The sequence below is a fragment of the Lissotriton helveticus genome, chromosome 4_1, assembly GCF_964261635.1.
Source record: "Lissotriton helveticus chromosome 4_1, aLisHel1.1, whole genome shotgun sequence".
In the NCBI taxonomy this organism is placed as follows: domain Eukaryota; kingdom Metazoa; phylum Chordata; class Amphibia; order Caudata; family Salamandridae; genus Lissotriton; species Lissotriton helveticus.
Window position 1 is genome coordinate 1,370,029,117 of NC_136063.1, and position 19,959 is coordinate 1,370,049,075.

Below are 19,959 nucleotides of genomic sequence, written 5' to 3' on the forward strand. Positions count from 1 at the left end.
TAAGAATTTCAGTAAAGATGCCTCGTAAAGGAATCTTGAAAACGAATAAATCATGTAAAGAAAAAGTAACGTGCGCTAAAAATGTAAGTAACAGTTCCAGGAATCCTGCAAACCAATTCATGTAAAAGAAATTATGTGCACTAAAAATATATATAACATACAGGACTTGTAAAAAGTACAGTAATGTATAGGAAAGAATGTAAGTGACAGTCCACCCAAAGTAACATGTTAAAATGATAAGTCACATAGCCAATAGGCTATAACATAAAACAAACCTCAATTCAGATAAAAGGATCCTTTAATGAAGCTTTTAAGCAAAGCAACAATATGCTATGTAATGTAAAATAAGACAGAACATGTAGGTGACAAAGTCACATGGTCACAGGACTAATAAAACTCATATGTGACTGGAACAGGAAGCATCTCATAAAAGCACATATGAAGTTGAATAATGTGTCTTAATAAAGGCACATTTAAAGCAATTGAATATTATGCACATCATGTAAAATAAAACTCTGTAGGAGTTTAAAATATAATAGTATGCACAGAAAACAGATGGATAAAATGCACAGGCAATAAACATAAACATCATGTCACCTCATAATACAGTAAAGCACCAAAAATGCAATTTTAGCAATGTGGTTCACATGAAAATGGTGCACCTTTCAAACTTAATGTAAAATAGTTGTAAACGCTGAGATACCACATAGTACAGCAGGCAAAGTAACAGATGGCACAACATGATGAGTGACTAGTCCGCTGAACCCGAGGCAAGAAACGAGAATGGATAGTTGCTGTGAAATGTAGTAAGGGCAGAAGATTTACCAAGGAGGAAAACAGTACTTGCAGTGACGAAATAGAGACAGCCACTCCGAAGTCTTCAAAATGACAAAGCATATTAAATGATGGCTGCACGTAGTAAGAAGCGCACTGAATGCCAATAGAAAAGGGAAACTGTACCTGCAGTGAACACGGCTAACTGTTACAGTACGCATACATTTGAAATACCACTAGATGGCACTGTAGTATTTTATGCACAGCGTGATGTAAATGCAGGACTAGTGGCTTTTGTCGATGACAAAATGGTGGCACGCTTTATGCGTCGTGCAGGGAGGCTCTCGGCACGATGAAGCACCAAAAGTTGCTGGGTAGCTATTCTGACGCAGAGAAAGCATCACAGAAGAAGATGAGGCATCGCACAGGTAAGAATGCACATGCTCAGAGTGAATGCATTCTGTATTAGCTCGAGCTCCATTTAAAGAAAAAAACTGTGGTTTAACTGCCGTTGAGAGAAAGTCTCAAAAGCTCCACAAAAAAAAATGGACAACAAGTGCCTCATCTGGCAGAACGTAGTAGAAGGGCTTGTGTTCTCCATGTGTCCACGCCGTAAATGAGCTGTGACAAGACATTTTTCTTTTGAAAATGCAGGCAATTAAATTAAAGAGACCTCCATATCCATTCTCTCCCGCAGGTGCAGACAATACAATTACCTCTCTGTTTATTGGTTTTTTTAAACAATTCAGTTCATGTGCCTTTCGAACACCCCCATGACCTGTCAAAGCATGGAATTTAGTTCTCATTCTTCGGTTCTTGCCTTTTATTCCTGTTTTAACTCTCCATTACAAGTTCTAAAATCTTGGACACAGAGCAGGGCTCAATGACTCGGTAGACAAGTCTTGTGTGACGCTCTTCCAACGGACACAGGTAGTGCCTTCCATGGTAGCTTGCGGCAGGCAGGAAGTAGCGTAATGTACAGGCAGCAGGGCAAGTAGGCAGGAGGATGAAAGGTAGTATAAAGAAGAGTAAGGCAGGAACTGGCAGGAAAGCTTCGTGGGCAACCAATGGGCGGTCACTGGTGGGGCTCACAGGGTGACAGTAAACCTTTAAAGTTAAATTTGTACCTTTAAAATTAAGTTCATACCTTGCAGTTACTTCAGGAATTTTCAGATTTCATTAGTCTATCAGAAACACATGTAGATCCCATCCTTGTCACCAAATGTGGCAATATAAATAAGTCCAGTGAAGCCGAGGTGTAGATGAAGATGCTATTTATTAAAGGGCCCCTTCAAATTTGCGAATCAGTTACCATCTCCTTTGAAGAGTCGGTAAGTGGTTAATGGTTTGCGACTGGAACTTATGTTGCAAACTTTTGGTACAGTCAGACCTGAATCGCAACTTGAAAGGAACTCTTTCATGTGCCTTCCAAATTGAAATTCGGTATAGGTCACAGAACCAATTTTAAAAATTGAAAAAATGTTTCTAGCTTGTAAAATGGGTTTTGTGCATTAGAAGTGGCCCTTTTGTGGTTGCCATCATTGTGATTTTTTGAATGACAGTGTTTTATACTACAAAAGGGCTTAGTGCAGCTAAGCCCTAAATCTTCTTTTCCTCGCGAAGTTCGTACTCCAGTGTAGAGACTTGTCAGAAGGATGGCATTACTTAACCTCTTCAAGTCTTACAGAGCTTTTGCATCCTCTCTGAGGTTTTCTTGTAAATTATCGGGATGTCTGCCAGCCTTATTTGAGTCTATTAAAGACCTAACAGGATGCACAGTCTAGGCAATGATCTTCAGCCAAGAGGGGTGGATGACTTATTCCTGAAATGGCCTATGGAGGCTACTCATTGCATGCAGTGTTTTCTTTCTTTTCCTTTAAAATCATTATAGAGCTTGAAGATCTGTGGAACCATATTCAGTTTTTTTTGGAGCAAATGACACGGAGGATACGCCTAAACTTAGTGATAATATATATTTTCCTTCTTGTGTTCTTTAAGCCAACATTCTCTCTTAACCCAATCCCCAAATATGTATTTGTTAGGCCAGTTTTTCATGACCCGTTCAAGTCCGGGAAAACTGTAAAATCCTTGCGACATGTAATGCCTATGTCACTTGAAACACAGGAACCAGGTGCTAAGGAAAGATCAATGAAATGCCAATACCTTCCCCCTTGGGGTTTCGACTTTCAGCAGGTATGAAGGCCAGGCAGGCCAAAACCATTTCTTGGAGGGTGGTGTAAAGTAAGATGCATAGCTCAACTAATGCACAGATCACTAACAATAAATTTAACATCTAAGCAGTGTTATTCTTTTGTTACAAAAGAAATACATTTTTATTTATAATTAAGAAAATATACTTAACAATTTCAGGGAGTCTTATAGCATAAACAACATGTTATATATCTTACAGTTAATCTGTAATTAGATCTGTTTTTGACTTAATGTACAATGAAATTAACGATACATCTTCAGCAAGGGATGTAACTTAAACAGTACACCCAGAGTGCAGTATTAGCTCAAATGTAGTACAGTCAGATACACTAAACAGTTCTATGTGGTGAAACACAATGCTGGTGCCATCTACACCACCAACAGCTTCTTGTCATATTTCCTGGGCAGGACAGGAGTTGAGATTCCTGTTCAGAACTGAAATATAAGGAACAGTGGAAGTGAAGCCTCAAGTCAGTCAGGCTTTTGCTGGTGGAGTGTTGATGAGTTGAGGCAGTATTAGGCTGAAACACATGGGTACTCTTATCTGCAGTCAATGTAGCTCACAGGGGTTCTCTGGTGAACAACGTGAGCAATGTGCATGCCAGACGGAAAAGTTGCAGTGACTTGAAGGGCCAACAGTTGCAGCAGAAACAGACAGACACGGGGTTACAAATCCTGCCTGAAAAACTCTAAAAGTAAAGTCATGAAGGCTGTTATATGAACTGCCAGAATCACTGCTCAGATGTGTTAAGACATAATCCCATGTCACGATAACCTATTGTTAAACTACGATGGAGAGCATATAAAAAAGGAGAAAGAAAAAAGCAAAGTTTAATATAATACTATCATAATCCATACTAAAAGAACATTATATTTTCGTTTTCATTCTCTGAAGTCTTAAAAGAGGAAAAGGAGTTACAAATGTATTACATGTAATCAAGCTCACTGCGTTGTAGAGACACTCTACTAGACAACCACATTTTAAGATACATAAACATACAACTAAAGAGGTATCAGAAAATAAACCTGAAGAGGTTCCTATTTACAAATATGTGTAACAGGTTCTCACCGTTTAAATTATATCTACAAAAGGTCAACCAAAGTATCAGCATTTTAGTAAACAAACATTTTTGGAAGTGCCATTAATATGATTTGGCTATACAGGTTTTAAAACTTGAAAAATACCATTTAGGGGTTGGCAGCAGTTCTCTTTTAAATGGGGAAAATAGAAGTGATCTAGAAATATAAAATCCAAACTTTCAGAGAGAGAACAGCTTATGATCAAACGCATAAAATTAATTTCCGATACTCCTCCAATAATCTTACAAACCATGAGGAATAAGATGAGGTAGTAAAGCGACTCTTGCTTCTCACAGCCTGATGTCTGGCTTGTATGGTGGCTATACTGTAATCCAGATGAGTGAACAGTAAGACCATGTGTGCACATTAGATTTTTAAAAAGCCGTATTTTAGAGCAACATTTTACAGTTGACAAGGCAATCATCTGAGATTGTATCAGCGAGGCTTAAGAAAGTCAATATGTTTAAAGCGACATGAACTTTGTTGGTGATAATACAACAAAAATCTTTGCCAAATAAATAACTCTATCAAAAGTAATAGAATTTTAAGCAAAACTTGTGACTGATCTTTTCAACATAATTGCAATCCTAACGGTTAGTCAGGGTACTTTTGTTGGCTGCAAAGGTATCTGCTTTAAGGACATTTCTCAGTTCGGGCCTCCTGCTTCCAGAGTGATTTCTCTTCAGCGCCGATGGAACCTAAAGAAACAACAGAATGGCAGACACATTGTAAACAGATTTAACAATAAAAGTCTCACTTTGAAATATTTAATTTGCTCAGCAGGATATTTCCTTTACTACTGAATAAAGAGGGTAAATAGCAAAATCAAACAACATCTGAAGTAACGCCAACATAATCATGTGTCTTTTACACAGTAAATGCATTTGCCAAATAATTTGTTTGAATACTAGAGATTATATCCCTTAAATAGAGGCAGACAGTTTCACAGTAGACCGGTCAGCCTTAGGGTGGTCTTCCCCAAACATTTTGCCTTCCTCCTCTATTTTTGCTGATCGCGTTTTTGCTGGCCTTACGACTCTGCACACTTTACCATGGCTAACCAGTGCTAAATTGCATGTGCGCTCTCCTTAAAGATTGGTAACATTGGCTTATACCCAATTGGCATATTATAGTTAATTGCAGGTCCCTAGTAGTGTGGCACAACATATTCCCATGTCTTGTAAATGAAATGCTACTTGTGGGCCTGCAGCACTGATTGTGCCTCCCACATTAGTAGCCTTTTAAATATATCAGGCCTGCTATTGAAGCCTCTGTGTGTATGCAGTTTTAAACAGCCATTTTGACATGGTAGAGTACACCTTCTACCTGGCCCAAACCTGCCTTATTAAAATAGATAAGTCAATTCTAGGATAGGCCCTGGACAGCCCAGAAGTAAAAAGTAGTACATATCCTGGTGGTGAAAAACTCGTACATTCGTTTTCACTACAGCAAGGCCTACCTCTCCCATAGGATAAAACTTGTTACCTTACTACATTTGATAAGTGTAATTTCCAAATAGAAATAGGTAACCAGTTCATGTTAGACGTCGCTGGAATCCTATTTGTAAGATCCTAACTTATGGTAAAGTCGGATTATAATTACAATTCCGAAGATGCCACTTTTAGATAGCTGGCACTTTCCTGCCTTAGAAATGTAGGCCCTATAGCCTGTCTCTGGTCACATGGCTGGGTGTAGCTCAGAGCTGGGCTTTGTGTATTCTTCCTAGACAGCCGCCCACAATAGGAAGCTTAGGTGTGCCTGGATGGGCCATCACTGGCAGGATGGGAGGGAGGAGTTGGGCACAGTCTGTATCCGTGACAGGGAAGGAACGATGCCTGGGGACTTCAAAGGCAAGCTCTAGAACCTTCTCTCCACTTTAAAGGTAAAACTGGGTATAAATACTTAACCTCAAACACCATCACTTCGGAAAATTCTGGACCTTTGGAAGCCCTGTAACTAACCTTGTTGCCTCTGCCACCGCGGTTTTGGAGGGGAGCAGGAGTGGGACAGGACTCCAGGTCCCAGGCACTCTTATGGCCACCATCGCCGCCGACGCCCTCACCGCGTGCCCAGAGGTGCTTTAAAAACTCTGCAGGGCTCCCGCAGCGCGGGAAGCCCTGTAACTACATATGTTGCAACAGCGGTTTTGGACGGGGAGCGGGACAGGAATCTATGTCCCAGGCTCCCTTGCCGCCACCATCGCCTCCGACGCCCGCACCACATGCCCGGAGGTGCTTTAAAAACCCTGCAGGGCTCCCGCAGCACAGGTCGTGTGCAGGCATGCCCGGGTCCGTCTACTCAGTCAGCGACTGACAGAGGCTGGGCTATCCCTCTGACGTCTGGAAGCCGACATGGGTAAGCGCAAATGGCCTTGTTTTAATGATCTGCCAAAAACTAAAGCCAAGATCCCCCGTAACTGTTCCTCCATAATGTCTTATTTAACAAGTGCAGTGGGGGCAACTACCACAGAGATCCACAACGTAGAAGCCCAGTTGGGTATGGGTGAGATGATTATGGTTGGAAACATCCCCCCCCCCCTTGGAAGCCTCACATACCACAGGAACGGACTTTGTCACAGATACTACAGTGGGAGATCATGGCTCTATTCATGAAAATCATGCTATGCCAAACTTAAGCCAGGAACTGTCTTTGGAGATTGGTGAAAATGCGACTGTGATCTCTGCAAGGGAACTGTCTGTAGCAACTCTGAAAAAAAAGAGGAAAAAAGGAGCTAAGGGAGGCTCAAACAAAAAAGACTGTCTCCCAGGAGGGACCTGGCAGTCATCTGAATATGGAGGCAAGGCAGACCTCTCATTCTGGAACTACTCCTACAGATATTATTCTAACCCATATTGACACTTTGAGACATTGAGAGTAGAATTATTTAATTGTATGAAATATGGGGTTGATGGTATCATGAAGAAGCTTTTACATCTTGAGAGAAAATGGGAGGGGGTGGCCTGTTCTAATACTACCGAGAAGGAGAAGGGAAATTGTATAACCTCATGTAAAGATATTAACCCAAATGAAGATAGATTGATTACCAAAATGGAAAATAGTGCTAGTACTTCTGGTATTGGCCCCCAGAAGCTTAATAAACCCCTCCAGGGTGCTAAAACAGATCACAAACAGTTGATCAATGCTGAAGTCCATGGAAGAACTGATGTTAGTCCTACGGCTGGCATAACCAACCCAACTGGTATGAAGACTCATGTAAGGCTCCATCTGCCCCTGGAGGCCACACCATTTGTAGCAGTACTAACTGAGGTACCCCCTCTTAAGAAGAATGTTAGTGAAACAGGAGAGTTAATATTTAAAGTCAAATCTTGGTCTTCTAGCCACTCTGAGGGGTGCCTAAATGCGTCATCTCACATCATAATGGCCAGACGTGTTGACCGGGTTGGCCATTGTCACAAAAATATTGATGGAAATTGCGTTGTAAATTTTGATATGAGGGATGTTGCAGGTTGGCTTTTTGAGGCCACTCAGTGTGGTGTAAAAGGGGCAATAAAAGCATTTCCTCTAGGGTTTTTCTATCCCCTAAAGTGGATGAGATGGCTAATTGTTCAACTCCCCTTTTAGGGCCACAATGGAGATAAAATAGGCTAAGAGTGGGTGTCAGACCAAAGCTGAGGGGAAATTTCTCCCTAGTGAGCAGAACCCCTATAACTCCTTTAATTGTTGGGGCACCGTAGGGAAAAGCCCAGCTATTAGCGGGGTGGTAATAGCAAATAGATTTGAACTGTTGAGTGAGTTGGATGGCAATGACTGACTAACCAATGTCCGCTTTATTCAAGGGCGGAAGAGGGTATACAAAGGGATCACACAATAAACATGACACAAGTAAGCAAAACGAAGCAGGTTCACGTTATATGGAATAATTTCGTAAAGGGAATATGAAATTATTGGGCTCCAAGAATCTTGGGAAGTGGGTAATACCTTCTGGTTGGATGGCTACACTACCTACTTGGAACCTGCGAGAACATCTGCAGTGGGAAGACCAAAAGGGAGTTTAATCACTTTAATTTCCTTGAAGGTACAGGTACTCATCGAAAACTGGAAAACAGGGCTAGTAAATTGTTTAGCTGTCGAAATTAAACCTGCCAACTCAACTAAAGTTTTAATTGTTAATTTTTATAATTCATTTGACAGAACCACAGTTATTATTTTAGGAGATTTTAATATACAACTTTGTTCTAAGAGCAGCTATGTCACTGATAGCTTAGGGCCTGTGTATGTATTCAGATGTACTCTTCGAACAAACACTTCAAGGGGAATTCTTTGAGCAGACCCTTGCAGATTTGGGTCTTTTATATCCAAATGATTTATGCGGCACGATGGATATTCCATCCTTTAAAGGTAGGGGAATGCATACGACCATGGATTATATTTTTGTAAATACTGCCCTGGAAACATTTGTTAAACACTATACAGCTGTGTGGTCACAATTTAGTGACCACAACTCCATAAACCCGATATTGGGAGGGGGTATTGGGCTCAATTTGGAAACCGATAAATGGGTACCTACAGCAGTTATTAAGAATAAAGACCAGGGCCGTAGATTAAAATGGTGTAGGGTCATCCCTGAAGATTTCCTTAATAACTTAGCTACCAAAGTGGGATCGGAAATAGAGCTATGTCTCAACGGTGGGGCAAGAGAAAATGGGATTTTAACTGCTCACGGTGAAATTTGTTTGTAGGTGGCAAAAGACCTTACGTATGACTGTAAGAATTATCCCAATAGAGGAGAAAGGTGGTTTGATCATAGGTGTTAAGTGGCGCATCAGAAGCTGATGACCACTTTAAAAAACGAACCACGAGATAAAGGTATAATACGTGCCTTTAGGAAAGAGTATAAATCAGCTACCAACACACGTCAGTCAGATATTAAAAATGATGCCCTGGATGAATTCATATTAATATCAATTGATGTAATTAAAAATAGTGCCAAGTTCTGGAATGTTGTGAATAGACCATTCTTCTCGGATAACAAAGGCAGTTTGCTGGAGTGTAATATCCCTGAAGAGTATTGGTTCAACCATTTCAAAAATATATATGGGGACATGGGTGAACTGGAACTTCTGAGTTCCCCATATGTAGGCAGGAAATATTCCTTAGTTTTGACAGAGAAGGAAATAGCAGTGGCTATTGGTCAAATGTCAAGGAATAAAGCCTCTGGTCCAGACAGTGTTACAGCTGATCTATACAAAGCTGATAGACCTGTAAGGTCTAAATTAACAGCTAATGTTTTTGATAAAGCCTGTGCATTGGGTTTACCCCAATCTTAGTCACAATTAGTTATAGTTCCGGTTTTTAAAAAGGAGAACAGAGGTGACCCGCAATGCTATAGGCCAATCTCATTGATAGATTCATCCGTGAAGGTTTTAGGCAGAGTGGTCTTAAGCAAACTCACTGAATGGCTCAATGACCCTAACATCCTCTCAAACTTACAGTATGGGTTTAGGAAAGATAGAGGAATTACAGACCAGTGCCTAATTTTGCTTCTTTTATCTGGAAAATACACGATTGCGAAGAAAGGTTCACTTCATTTAGCATTTATGGATCTTTCTTCGGCCTTTGATTGTGTTAGTAGATCCAAATTGTGGCACCTGTTACTAAAACTAGGCTTAGATGAAAATATAGTACATTTTTGGGCGGATTTGCATCAGGACCTTACAGCCACAGTGAGATTTGACCAAAAAGGTAACCTTACCCGTAGTGTACACATTTTTAAAGGAGTGAGACAGGGTTGCATCCTAGCCCCACTTATATTTACATTATATATTAATAATCTTGATACGGATTTAATGGTTGCAAGCTTGGACATTCCTCGTGTAGATGATGCTGCCCTTTTAGCTAGAACGGCAAATGGCCTACAGCATCTTTTAACATCGTTTGACGATTTTATGAAGGCCTTGCATTTGGATGTTAATTTTTCAAAGTTCCACACAATGGTCATGGGGTTAAACCCAAGAAATATAAAACTGACTACTGCAAAGGGAATATAATAACACAAGTGGTGTCTGTTTTATATTCAGGAGTGTTATTCGATGAGAAGGGTACATGGATCCCACAAATGAAAGCCAAAAGAAATGCAATGGCCAGATCTACCTTTGCTGTCCTATATTTTGCACGTAGATTGTGAGCACAGCCAATGTATGCCATGTTAAACATCTATAGGGCTAAATGCCTGGCTATAGCAAACTATGGCTCAGATCTCTGGGGATACAGAGAAGCGGGCGATATCCAAATAGTGGAAAATACATTTTTAAGGAGTCTTCTATCTGTGCCACAATCGACACCGGCCTATATTATCCATCAAGAAACAGGTTTAGGTTTCATATCAGATACTATAGGTATGGCACACTTACTCAAATGGATAAGTATTTGGACAAACCTGGAGCTCGGGATGAACCGCGGTATCATCCGCGATGGTTTCGCTTTTGACCAAGCAAATCGTATCCCTTGGTTAAGCCACGTGAAAAGGTCTGCATCTTATTTGGGGAGACCAGAGCTATTTAGCTCCCCAGAGAAACTCCGAAAGTTGGACATGCGCGGGGCTAAAAGCATGTACCTGCAATTATCATAAATGGATTGAGAGGCTGTAGAATTAACCAAGCCCCTTGTGTGGGCACACCAGCTGTTATCCACCACACAAACAATTGAACCATATCTAAATATAGTTACTAACCACCATTATCGTTTCCTCCTGGTGAGATTTAGATTGAATCAACTACATTTCTTTCTTGCAGAAACATTGGGATGGCAAAAGCCAGAGGACCTGAATGTTTGCACATGTGATAATGTTTCCACTAAGGACTGCATTTTGTCTTATTTTGTGAGCATTTTTTGCACATTCAAAATCGGTTTATTTTACCCATTTTAAAAGGCAAAGGTTTAATACAGGCTAGACCTGCTTTTATATATTTGCAAATGTTGACCAATATTTGGGAAATCTTTAACATAGCTAGCTTTTTGACCGCAGAAGTAAGAATACGAAATAAAGGACCGCTATTAATTAGTATGTTATAAAATTTAATTAATTATTCCTGTGTATTTTGGTGATCCAGATTCTGATTTATCGGCATTTTGTGATGATTGTTTTTGTAATATTTTTAAGGAGAAATATTTTTTTATTGTGATTTTAATGTAGTATGCTTTTATGGTTTTAAATAACCGAAGTGAATTTGACTGACTGACTCTGTCAGGAAGGTGGACTGCTGAGTTGCTGAAAGACTGTTACTCTGCCAGACGGCTGCCCTTCTGGACTCCTGCTGCCTTGCTGAGCTCAGCTGCTGCCCTGCTTCCTAAATGAGAAGAACTGGGCCTGCATCTATTGAACCCAGAAACCCAGTGTGACTCCAAGGGTTAGTTGACTGACCTCAGGCTCAGAGAGAGAAGGATCCAACAACCTGATCTCGGCCATCTGTGAGTATATCTTGCCAAGTAGTGCCACCCCAGTCCTCGACCCTTTAAAGTGGGCCTAAGGTGCTCTGCGAGACTCTGTGGATCAAGCGAAAGTGACTTATCTCCTATGCAGCACGGCGCAATCCGAAAAGAACCGACTCATCGCCACTGTTGCATGGATGGGAACCACCACAATGACTCGCATTGCAGTCTGTCTCCCCATCGGAACCGACGCAATGCATCCTTGGGGCAGGACCTCATATCACTTGTGGACGCCAGCCTCGACGATGACACCTGACTCTACATAGCAGCTCCTCGGAACATACGCATCACTCTGACTGCGCAACGCATCCTCAAGTTCACAACGCAAGTGTTCGGCAACAGGATCTTCAATGACAATGCAGCAGGTCCTTGCACCGCAGCTTCAGAGTATATCAAAACCGACACATCGCTTCAACTGTGTGGCGCATCTTCACTGCAGAACCTCGCAACTCTCCAAAAACCAGGATTTAAGGTATTCTGCTCAGGGAGCCTAAGTGGGTCTTGTAGCCGATCCACGCTCTATCGCAGTCAGCCTGAACTTGTGAGTTTGTCCCGTCCAGCGTGACCAGATATCCACAGTTGCCGCATTAGCGTCTTTTGGCGCTATTTTTACCAAAATCTTTGTGGTTGCTGCTAGAGTTAGGTTTCACCCCCCTCAACCAGTACCGAGATTTCTTACAGATGGTATGAAGACAAAGGGGCCTAAAGTTTTGGATGTACAGGCAATGACTGCCCATGAATGAGAGATATTCAGTACTCAATTAATAAGGAAATAGAGGTCTCCAGCATTGCTTGGGGCAGTAATCCTCAGACCAGTACTCCAATTTTACAGAAGACACTCAGGCCTTAAACCTACCACTTTTATCCAGGTCCTGAAGACAAAGATCCGTTGTTTGTGCGGAGAAACATCCTAAACATTCAACTAAGCCCTTGTGATAAGCCTAAGCAACTTTCCAAGCAAGAACCTATTTACACTGAGGTGGCATTTATTAAGGTCTTAACATCACATTCTTTTTGCAGTGTCTAAGATCATACTTAACAAACGTAGAGGGAGACATCTTTAAATGTATTACATGTGGCTGGAGTCTCGCCAAACAGCAGGTATGCTTAAGTAATAGAAATCCGCATTTCCAGACACTTTGAAATCTTTGCATGAAAAGAGCTGGATAAAAACTGAAGTGAATAAGGTCCAGCTGGGTCCTACATGTTAAACACACAGTAACATTGTCCAAGGCTATTTGAATCCTAAACATCAGTCTCCCTACGTATGAATTACAGATATGAATGTAGATATTCAGCAAAGGCAGGTCTGTTCAACAAGGAAGAACATTACCACAAATACTTTCGTTTTTGGTAATATGTAAACTTAGCTACATTAAAAAGGCACTATAAAGTAACTGCTCAGGTGCCTATTGTAAAATTAACATGCAGTAACATTAAATGAAGCGGGTTTGATCAAAGAATGTTTGTAAAATATCTGAAGTCAGTTTAGAATATTTTGAGGCAGTGTTCAAGTACACTAGATAGGGTCATACTCAGACTACTTAACATACCGGTGGAGGAAACGATGGCTCCAGATGTCGTCCAAGGAATGAAAGCAAACGTCTCCAGATGAGTCCACTTCCCAAAAACATAATTCCTGTCACAAGCCAAAATACCTGAGGAATCTAAAACAAAAACGAAAGTTATAAATGTGATTATATTACTTTACATCAAGTCTCTGTCATTAAAAACATTGCTGCTGTCTACTTATCCATCTGTTTAAACAGTATCCATAACGTTGTCAATTCAAGCATATTTTAAGTGGGATCTCCAATTTCTTTACTGCAGTAAGAAATACTTCTGTTGTATTTATTTATGAAGCTCACACATGCAGAAAGGCATCTTCGCACTACATGGAGTCACAGCATGCTCACTTTTCAAACTGCAGCAAAAAGGACATTTTCAGGACCGTGTTAAGTGCCCGATCTTTCTATAGGATTTAATAAATATGGTAAGAATATTCCATGACGATGAAACAACTATTGAAAAGGCTCGTGTGTCAATCTTTGTCTTTATAGCAAGCAACAACCAGATGATCTTCTGAACTTGAACCTCGAGCCCCTATTAAACGTAGGTGCACATCTTACCTGCCAGAAAGGTAGGGTAAGGTGGGGAGCATTGTTCCGGCCACTGAACTAATTGTACTTATGGAATTTAACTATGCCATAGTCTCCTTATTTAGCAATTAGAGATACCTTAATACAAGCAGTTTGCGGAAGACCAGCAGGCCAAAATGAACATTTTAATCCTGAGAACCTGAAGATGAAGTATGAATCCAATGGCTTTTCTCAGTTGGTTGAGCTACAGAAAACTCTTTAGAACAAATGACTTTGCTTGTCCCTACACGCTAAGTGAACTGTCCAATTTGAGGTCTCAATTCTTTGCCACATCCGAAAGCAAGACTTCTAAGGGACAACAGACATATTAAGGTGTCCCACAGTTCCTCCCTGCTGCGGTTTACTATAAATATTTTTTGCCTCTTGATAGAGTGTGCACTCACCCAAACCAGAGCAGCAATCGAGAGTACAGAAATTGACAATTGTGGGTTAAGATCCCCTAGTCCAGCCATAGTATAATCAATTGGAGTCATAGGCATTTGTATAAATTGGAACCCAATTGAGAAAATCAGAAAAGCGAGTAGCCGGACAAATACAATGAAAAAACAGCAACTGAGAGGATCCATGTGGGATATCCAGGGATAACTCTACAAAGTAAATTCAGGGAAGGTAAAGCACTGTTAATGACTTGGTGGTAATCATCCAAACCAGGAAAAAGCTATAAAGCAGCCCTCTCAAAATTGGTTTATTTCAGGTATCTGATAAGTATGCTATTATCCACAGTACTAAAGGCAGGGAAAAGATCAATTAAGGCCCAAAATTGCAACTCCCCTGCATCTATGTCAAAGAGCAGATTGTGTAAGACTGCTGCTAGCGCGGATTCCGCCTGCCCAGCACAGGAACAAAATACTTCATTGGACTCATTATGGTCACTGAACCATCTTGTAAAAAAAATGCCTCTGCATATCTGGTTTCAGTGGACAGAGAAGACACAGGCCTAAAGTATGCTTGATTGATATGCTGCTATATTTTGTATTGAACAACATCACACCCAATGTGCTGTGAAAGTGCCTAAAGTATAGCTCTTTTGGTTTCTACCTGTAAATCTGCACTTGATTAGGTTTAACATTAAGCCCTTGCACCCTTTTTGATAACCGGTTGCTGAATGCATTTCCAAGTTGAGATTTTCGATTTTCAAGAGACCTCTCTTAACATCCCTAATTATAAGGCTGATTCCCTCTCCCCAATCTACAGCAAACCTCCCATCTCACCACGTCCTATCCAATTTCTAAGACACATTGAACACACTGCAGTTAAAGTCAAATCCTCTTAGGCGTAGTCAACAGCCCTTCCCGTATGCACCTCATTCTTCAGAACTACATCTACTCTCTGTTCCTTGTACCTATTTCGAATGCCCTCTTGTCCCACCTACATAGGGCTATGTCATATTTTCTTCTCCCAGGGTCACATTCAATTCCACTCTCCTTTCATGTAAATGACCTAACTTGCCTCCACCCTGTTGAGGATCCTTGTTTGAGAACCCGAGCCACAACTTTGATATATTGTCCAAATTCCCACTCTCTCATTCAAGCATACATGCTAAAAGCCTACTCTGCTTCCATTCTTGTGCCCTGCTCCATTTCCAAAGCGATACAAAAGGGTTTGATGGACGGAGCGTTTGAAAAAATCAAACACTCACCCCCAGTCAACTGATCTGGGTTTAATCCATCACCATTCTTTAGTTCACTCAGCCACCCCAGTTCAGACATGGCTATATGCAAATCAGTCTGACCCTGTGCCTTATGGGAACAGTCCAGCCCGAACTGCTCCATTTCCAATCACCCAGTCCACTCAAAGGTTGTCTCATTCCCCTATTCCCTGAAACATGGCCAACTCCAACGTTTTCAAAGCCAAGTGGCTGATCATATGACACCAAGCTAAATCATGTGACTACCCCCTCTCCCGCAACACCTTAACTACCCTTTTATCTACCTAGTTCATGCACAACATAATTTAAAGGCCGAATGTGTCTTGCACCCATGGACATGTGAAACTGTGGAACAAGGGACCATTATTCAAGAGCTCTGACATTTCCCATGTGTCTGTATGAGTAGTCAACCCGGTCCCAGTTTTTTCTTTTCATTCAGATACGTATAATACAGATATGTAGTACCAGAATCGAAAGGAAAAAAAAGCTGCAATGAGCTATTTGCTCATGGACCCAGAAAACCTTAGAGCTCTGCTATTCCAAAGGAGGGATCCTAAATCCAGAAAGCATGTTTAGTTCCATGTTAAAAATGGTGTAAAATAATAGTGCAGTGTTGAGCTGTATCCCTCCCATTGCTGAAGGTCTACTCTCTATCCCCCTAGTTGGTTCACAAACCAGTTCTATCCCTCTCCAGACAAGTGACACAAGCCCCACCCTTTATTAACATTTTAAAGCACTTGTTAAAACTTCACATTCCAGCTTATTTCAGATGTGTGACACAGGCACTGTGAAGCAAAGGACCATTGACAGACATTTCACAGAGGTATCGCATCTCAACCAGGATGGAAAGATAAAACCTGGACTGGGATGAGACAGTCCTGAGTTTATATTGGAATAATCAGGACTGCAAATACCAAGAAGGCTGTGTAGGATTCACAACTCACACATGGACATGTGTAGATAGAGTGTCACTGTAACTAAGGGTTCCCGTCACAACAGATAGCCTGTGAAAGTCCTACATGAAACAGTTGTGTTTTAAAAGAAAAGTACTTAGGAGTTCAAAGATGGGTGGTGTTTGAGGAGTTTGTGCTTCTGTCAAAGGGCAACACAGCAACAGAAGGCTATCGCTGTAACAACTTCCATGTTCACGTGCTATCAACGGCCTGGCAGCCATTCTATGCAAATGGATGCAACTTCATCTTAAGAGTATCACAGGAACGAATTGCACCCAATGGACGATTCACCATTCAAGCCCAGCAATGTAAGCACTAAATTGGCAAGTGAAGCTGCTTTATTCAGATTAGTCTATTTCTTGAAATACTTCTCTCAAATGTAATTACTTTCGTTGCAGCAAAGTTGCAGCACTAATTGGTGCCACTATGCTAATAATTAGCCACTGCCTGCTTTAAGTTTATTAGGGTGTTTCTGTCCTGAAGTGGATAGAGCACTGCTACTGACTAAGCTAGGACTGCTAGATAGCACTTGTACTGTAGTTCTGTAAACCTCCAGCTCTTGGTAGTTTAAGAAATATGAAATCAAAATGTGGTCAGAATATATAGTACAAAGTAGTCCTGAAGTATGGCTCGAGTGTGCGACAAACCTTCATATGTCACTCATTTGTTGATACAACTGGAAAATTGCAGCTGGTGAATTTTTTGTATCCCAATTCACTTTAAGATGATCTGCCTATAAAATGCACAAATATTAAGACAAAAACACGGGACACACAAATGTAAAATTGATTATTAAAGAACATGTGTCTAGATCAGACATTGGCGACAATGTCTTTACTAGCCAAGGAAAGACCATCTCTGCAATTTTATAAGACATCACTCTTTAATATTTGCACCATGAAGTGGATTTTATAATTAATGGCTACATTTGTTAGGTCATGTTTTTTCGCAAAGCATGGAAAAGTGTTGTTTAAGTATTTCAGTTTGTCATGAACGTTGGGTGCAGTAACACAGGCAGAGATTCAGTAAGGAGATACGTTTTCCATTGCGTATATGCCACAGAAGCACTGCCCTGTGATTTCATTGTAATGTCTTCCCTTTAATTCCACCCAAGTGCAAAACCAATACGTCTGAGCTATGTTAGATGCAGGTGTGATAATGACTCACAACGTCATTCTCTGGGCTATCTTATTAGCTACTGCTGCACAGACAAACGGCAGTACTTGTGCTCAAAAGAAGACTAAGCAACATGTATGTTCATTGGGCTGTGCCTGCCTACATGAGCATACTTGTCAACATTCCGTGGCAATAAAGAGTTACGATTTTTCAGGTTTGAATATTACTAATTAGCGTAATAACATCGTAGGAAGTTACATCACAACTTCTGACCAGATATTGACACAACAGGAAATTACATAACAGGACATGGAGCCCTGGAATTTCTATGCCCTGATCTCTGAAGATTTGCGAACGGTCTCAATGTGTATGTACTCTGCTCAGATGTATCAAGCGTTTTACCGTTTGCGAACAGTAAAAAGCCTTTTGGGATGTATCATCTCAAAGGCATTTGTAAAATAGGGAATAGCAATTTTTGTGATTACCTATTTTGCGAATGCATTTAGGGAATCGCAATTTGCGATTCCTTAAATGAAATGCTGGAAGCAAAAAACTATTGCGACCTGGCTTTAAGGAATCGCAAATTACCACTAACTTCAAGTTGGTAGGAATTTGCGAATTCCTAGAAGAATGCACTTTTTTGCATTTTTATAGGTGCCATTTGGCATAGGCCATGTATGTGTGCCACATGTGTGCACACATGCATATTTCAGGGGTACAAAAGGGTGTTCTTTTGGCCCCCTTGCAATTGCATGAGCAATTTGCGAGTACCTATTGAGTACTCGCTAATTGCGCATGCAATTCCCAATCATTCCTATGGGCCTCTAGGCCCATAGAAATGAATGGGAAGCCATTCCTTATTTGCGAGTCACAAATAAGGAATGCGTAGGAATCGCAATTTTATTTGTGAAACCTATATACATTGCATTTTGTGAGTCCATAATAGCAAATCGGTAAAATTCGCTATTAAGGACTCGCAAAATACAATGTTGATACATCTGGCCCTCTGTGAACTTGAACAGCTCCCTCTCTTCCCCATGACCCAGGAGGTGTTTTTGAAGGTTCGCAGCCTAGGAGATTTTTATGTAAAGAAAAGCACCAAATTATGCATTTTTTGCTGAATTTAAAAAAAGAAAATCTATCAGTGAAAAATCCATAGGATTAACTGCCAATTCTGAGGTAACACAGTACGGACCAATAGTTCCAGTAACAGCAAATTATCTGATAAAACTGAATCCCCTTAACAAAAAACGTTATGCATTCCACACATTTATGACACAGTAGAAGCATTTGTTCATATAAAAGAAATGCCTATGGTGGCTCTCTTCCTCTTGAAATAACAAAAGCTGTAAATTCTGTGCTAGAACATACTTCCAATCACCTTTTGCTGTGCATCAACTGTCCATTAGGGTAAAAAAAGAATTCCCAATAGAAGTGATCAAGTTATATACCTCCAATATATATCGAAGGTATTTGTCCAATATGGCTGTGCTGCTATTTATATTAGGGTTCTGCTGTAAACAATATTAAAAGCCCTGGCCACACATACTTTTGGCTGCACCCAAGAACAAAAATGTGACTATGCAATATCAAACGGCCTTTAATTTTGGGGTAACTTGAGGGGGCTACAGTTGTTCGTTAATAAACACAATGTAAGCAACACAATGTAAGCATGTCCTACAAAAATGGGCTACTGCTAGGATGCAGAAGGTCACATCCAGAGTTGTCGTGCACCGATTGGCTCTTCAAAGCAATTGTACTCTAAAACAGCAGTGCTGGTGCCCTACTTCTGAGAAGAGTGATGTCTACTTTGTTTAGCTCTATCGTTGTTCTTTGTTCTGACCTCAGGAGCGGATGCAGAATTATGTAATCAATTAGGGATTACATATGGCACATCTCCAAGGGGAAGAATCTCCTTAAGATGGGCGACACTGCTTGTTAACGGGCTTATGAGTTGTGCATAAAATAAGCAGTTCACAAATGCTGTGCATATTTAGCCATGATTGCATTTACACCAATTCCTTTGTGGTAGATTACAATAATCAAAGTTAGGTGTGACCTTTGTGAAAGATATGCAAGTTGATGCAAAGGGATGATGGGATGAATGGACAGGGGGAGGGGATTAGGAATTGTAGGTTTCAGGGGCATGGTTTCAAAGGAGAAGTTATCTATGAAATGAAGTGCGGGTAATTTGCAGAGATACAACAGAAATAAAGGCAGACAGGATATATCTTAGAATAGCCTATTTTCTCAGAGGAGGAAGGCAGAAGTTGGAGGTTAAGGAGAGTCTCATCTAAAAGAAATAAAAGATAAGGTACTCTTGAAAGTTTTAAATCAAGGTCGGTTTTTCATGCGGGGTTTAGGACATAAGTGTGGAGGGGGTACTTTGAGATGGTATGCAATCTGAAAGATCAAAAGGATCCCACAACACTGCAAAACAGACCACAGCCAATACTACGTCGATCTGTAGTTGACTCTGCATCATTGTTTACTGTGCATGGTAGCATGAAATAATCATCGGTTAGATTAAGTGCTGCTCTATGGCAAAGTACCACACACAAGCAACGAA

The 19,959-nt window shown here is 40.7% G+C and overlaps 1 protein-coding gene across 1 annotated transcript in view; it reads right to left on the reverse strand.

Moving 5' to 3' along the window:
- Window positions 1–280: 280 nt before the first annotated feature.
- MRS2 (magnesium transporter MRS2) overlaps window positions 281–19,959 on the reverse strand; it is a 168,747-nt gene continuing 149,068 nt past the window's right edge. Inside the window, exons 10-11 of the mRNA XM_078687927.1 lie at window positions 13,068–13,181; window positions 281–4,763 (exon numbers count right to left, since the gene is read on the reverse strand). Of these exons, the coding sequence (XP_078544053.1) occupies window positions 4,653–4,763; window positions 13,068–13,181 (225 nt within the window). The 3' untranslated portion in view covers window positions 281–4,652. The remainder of the gene's footprint in view (window positions 4,764–13,067; window positions 13,182–19,959) is intronic.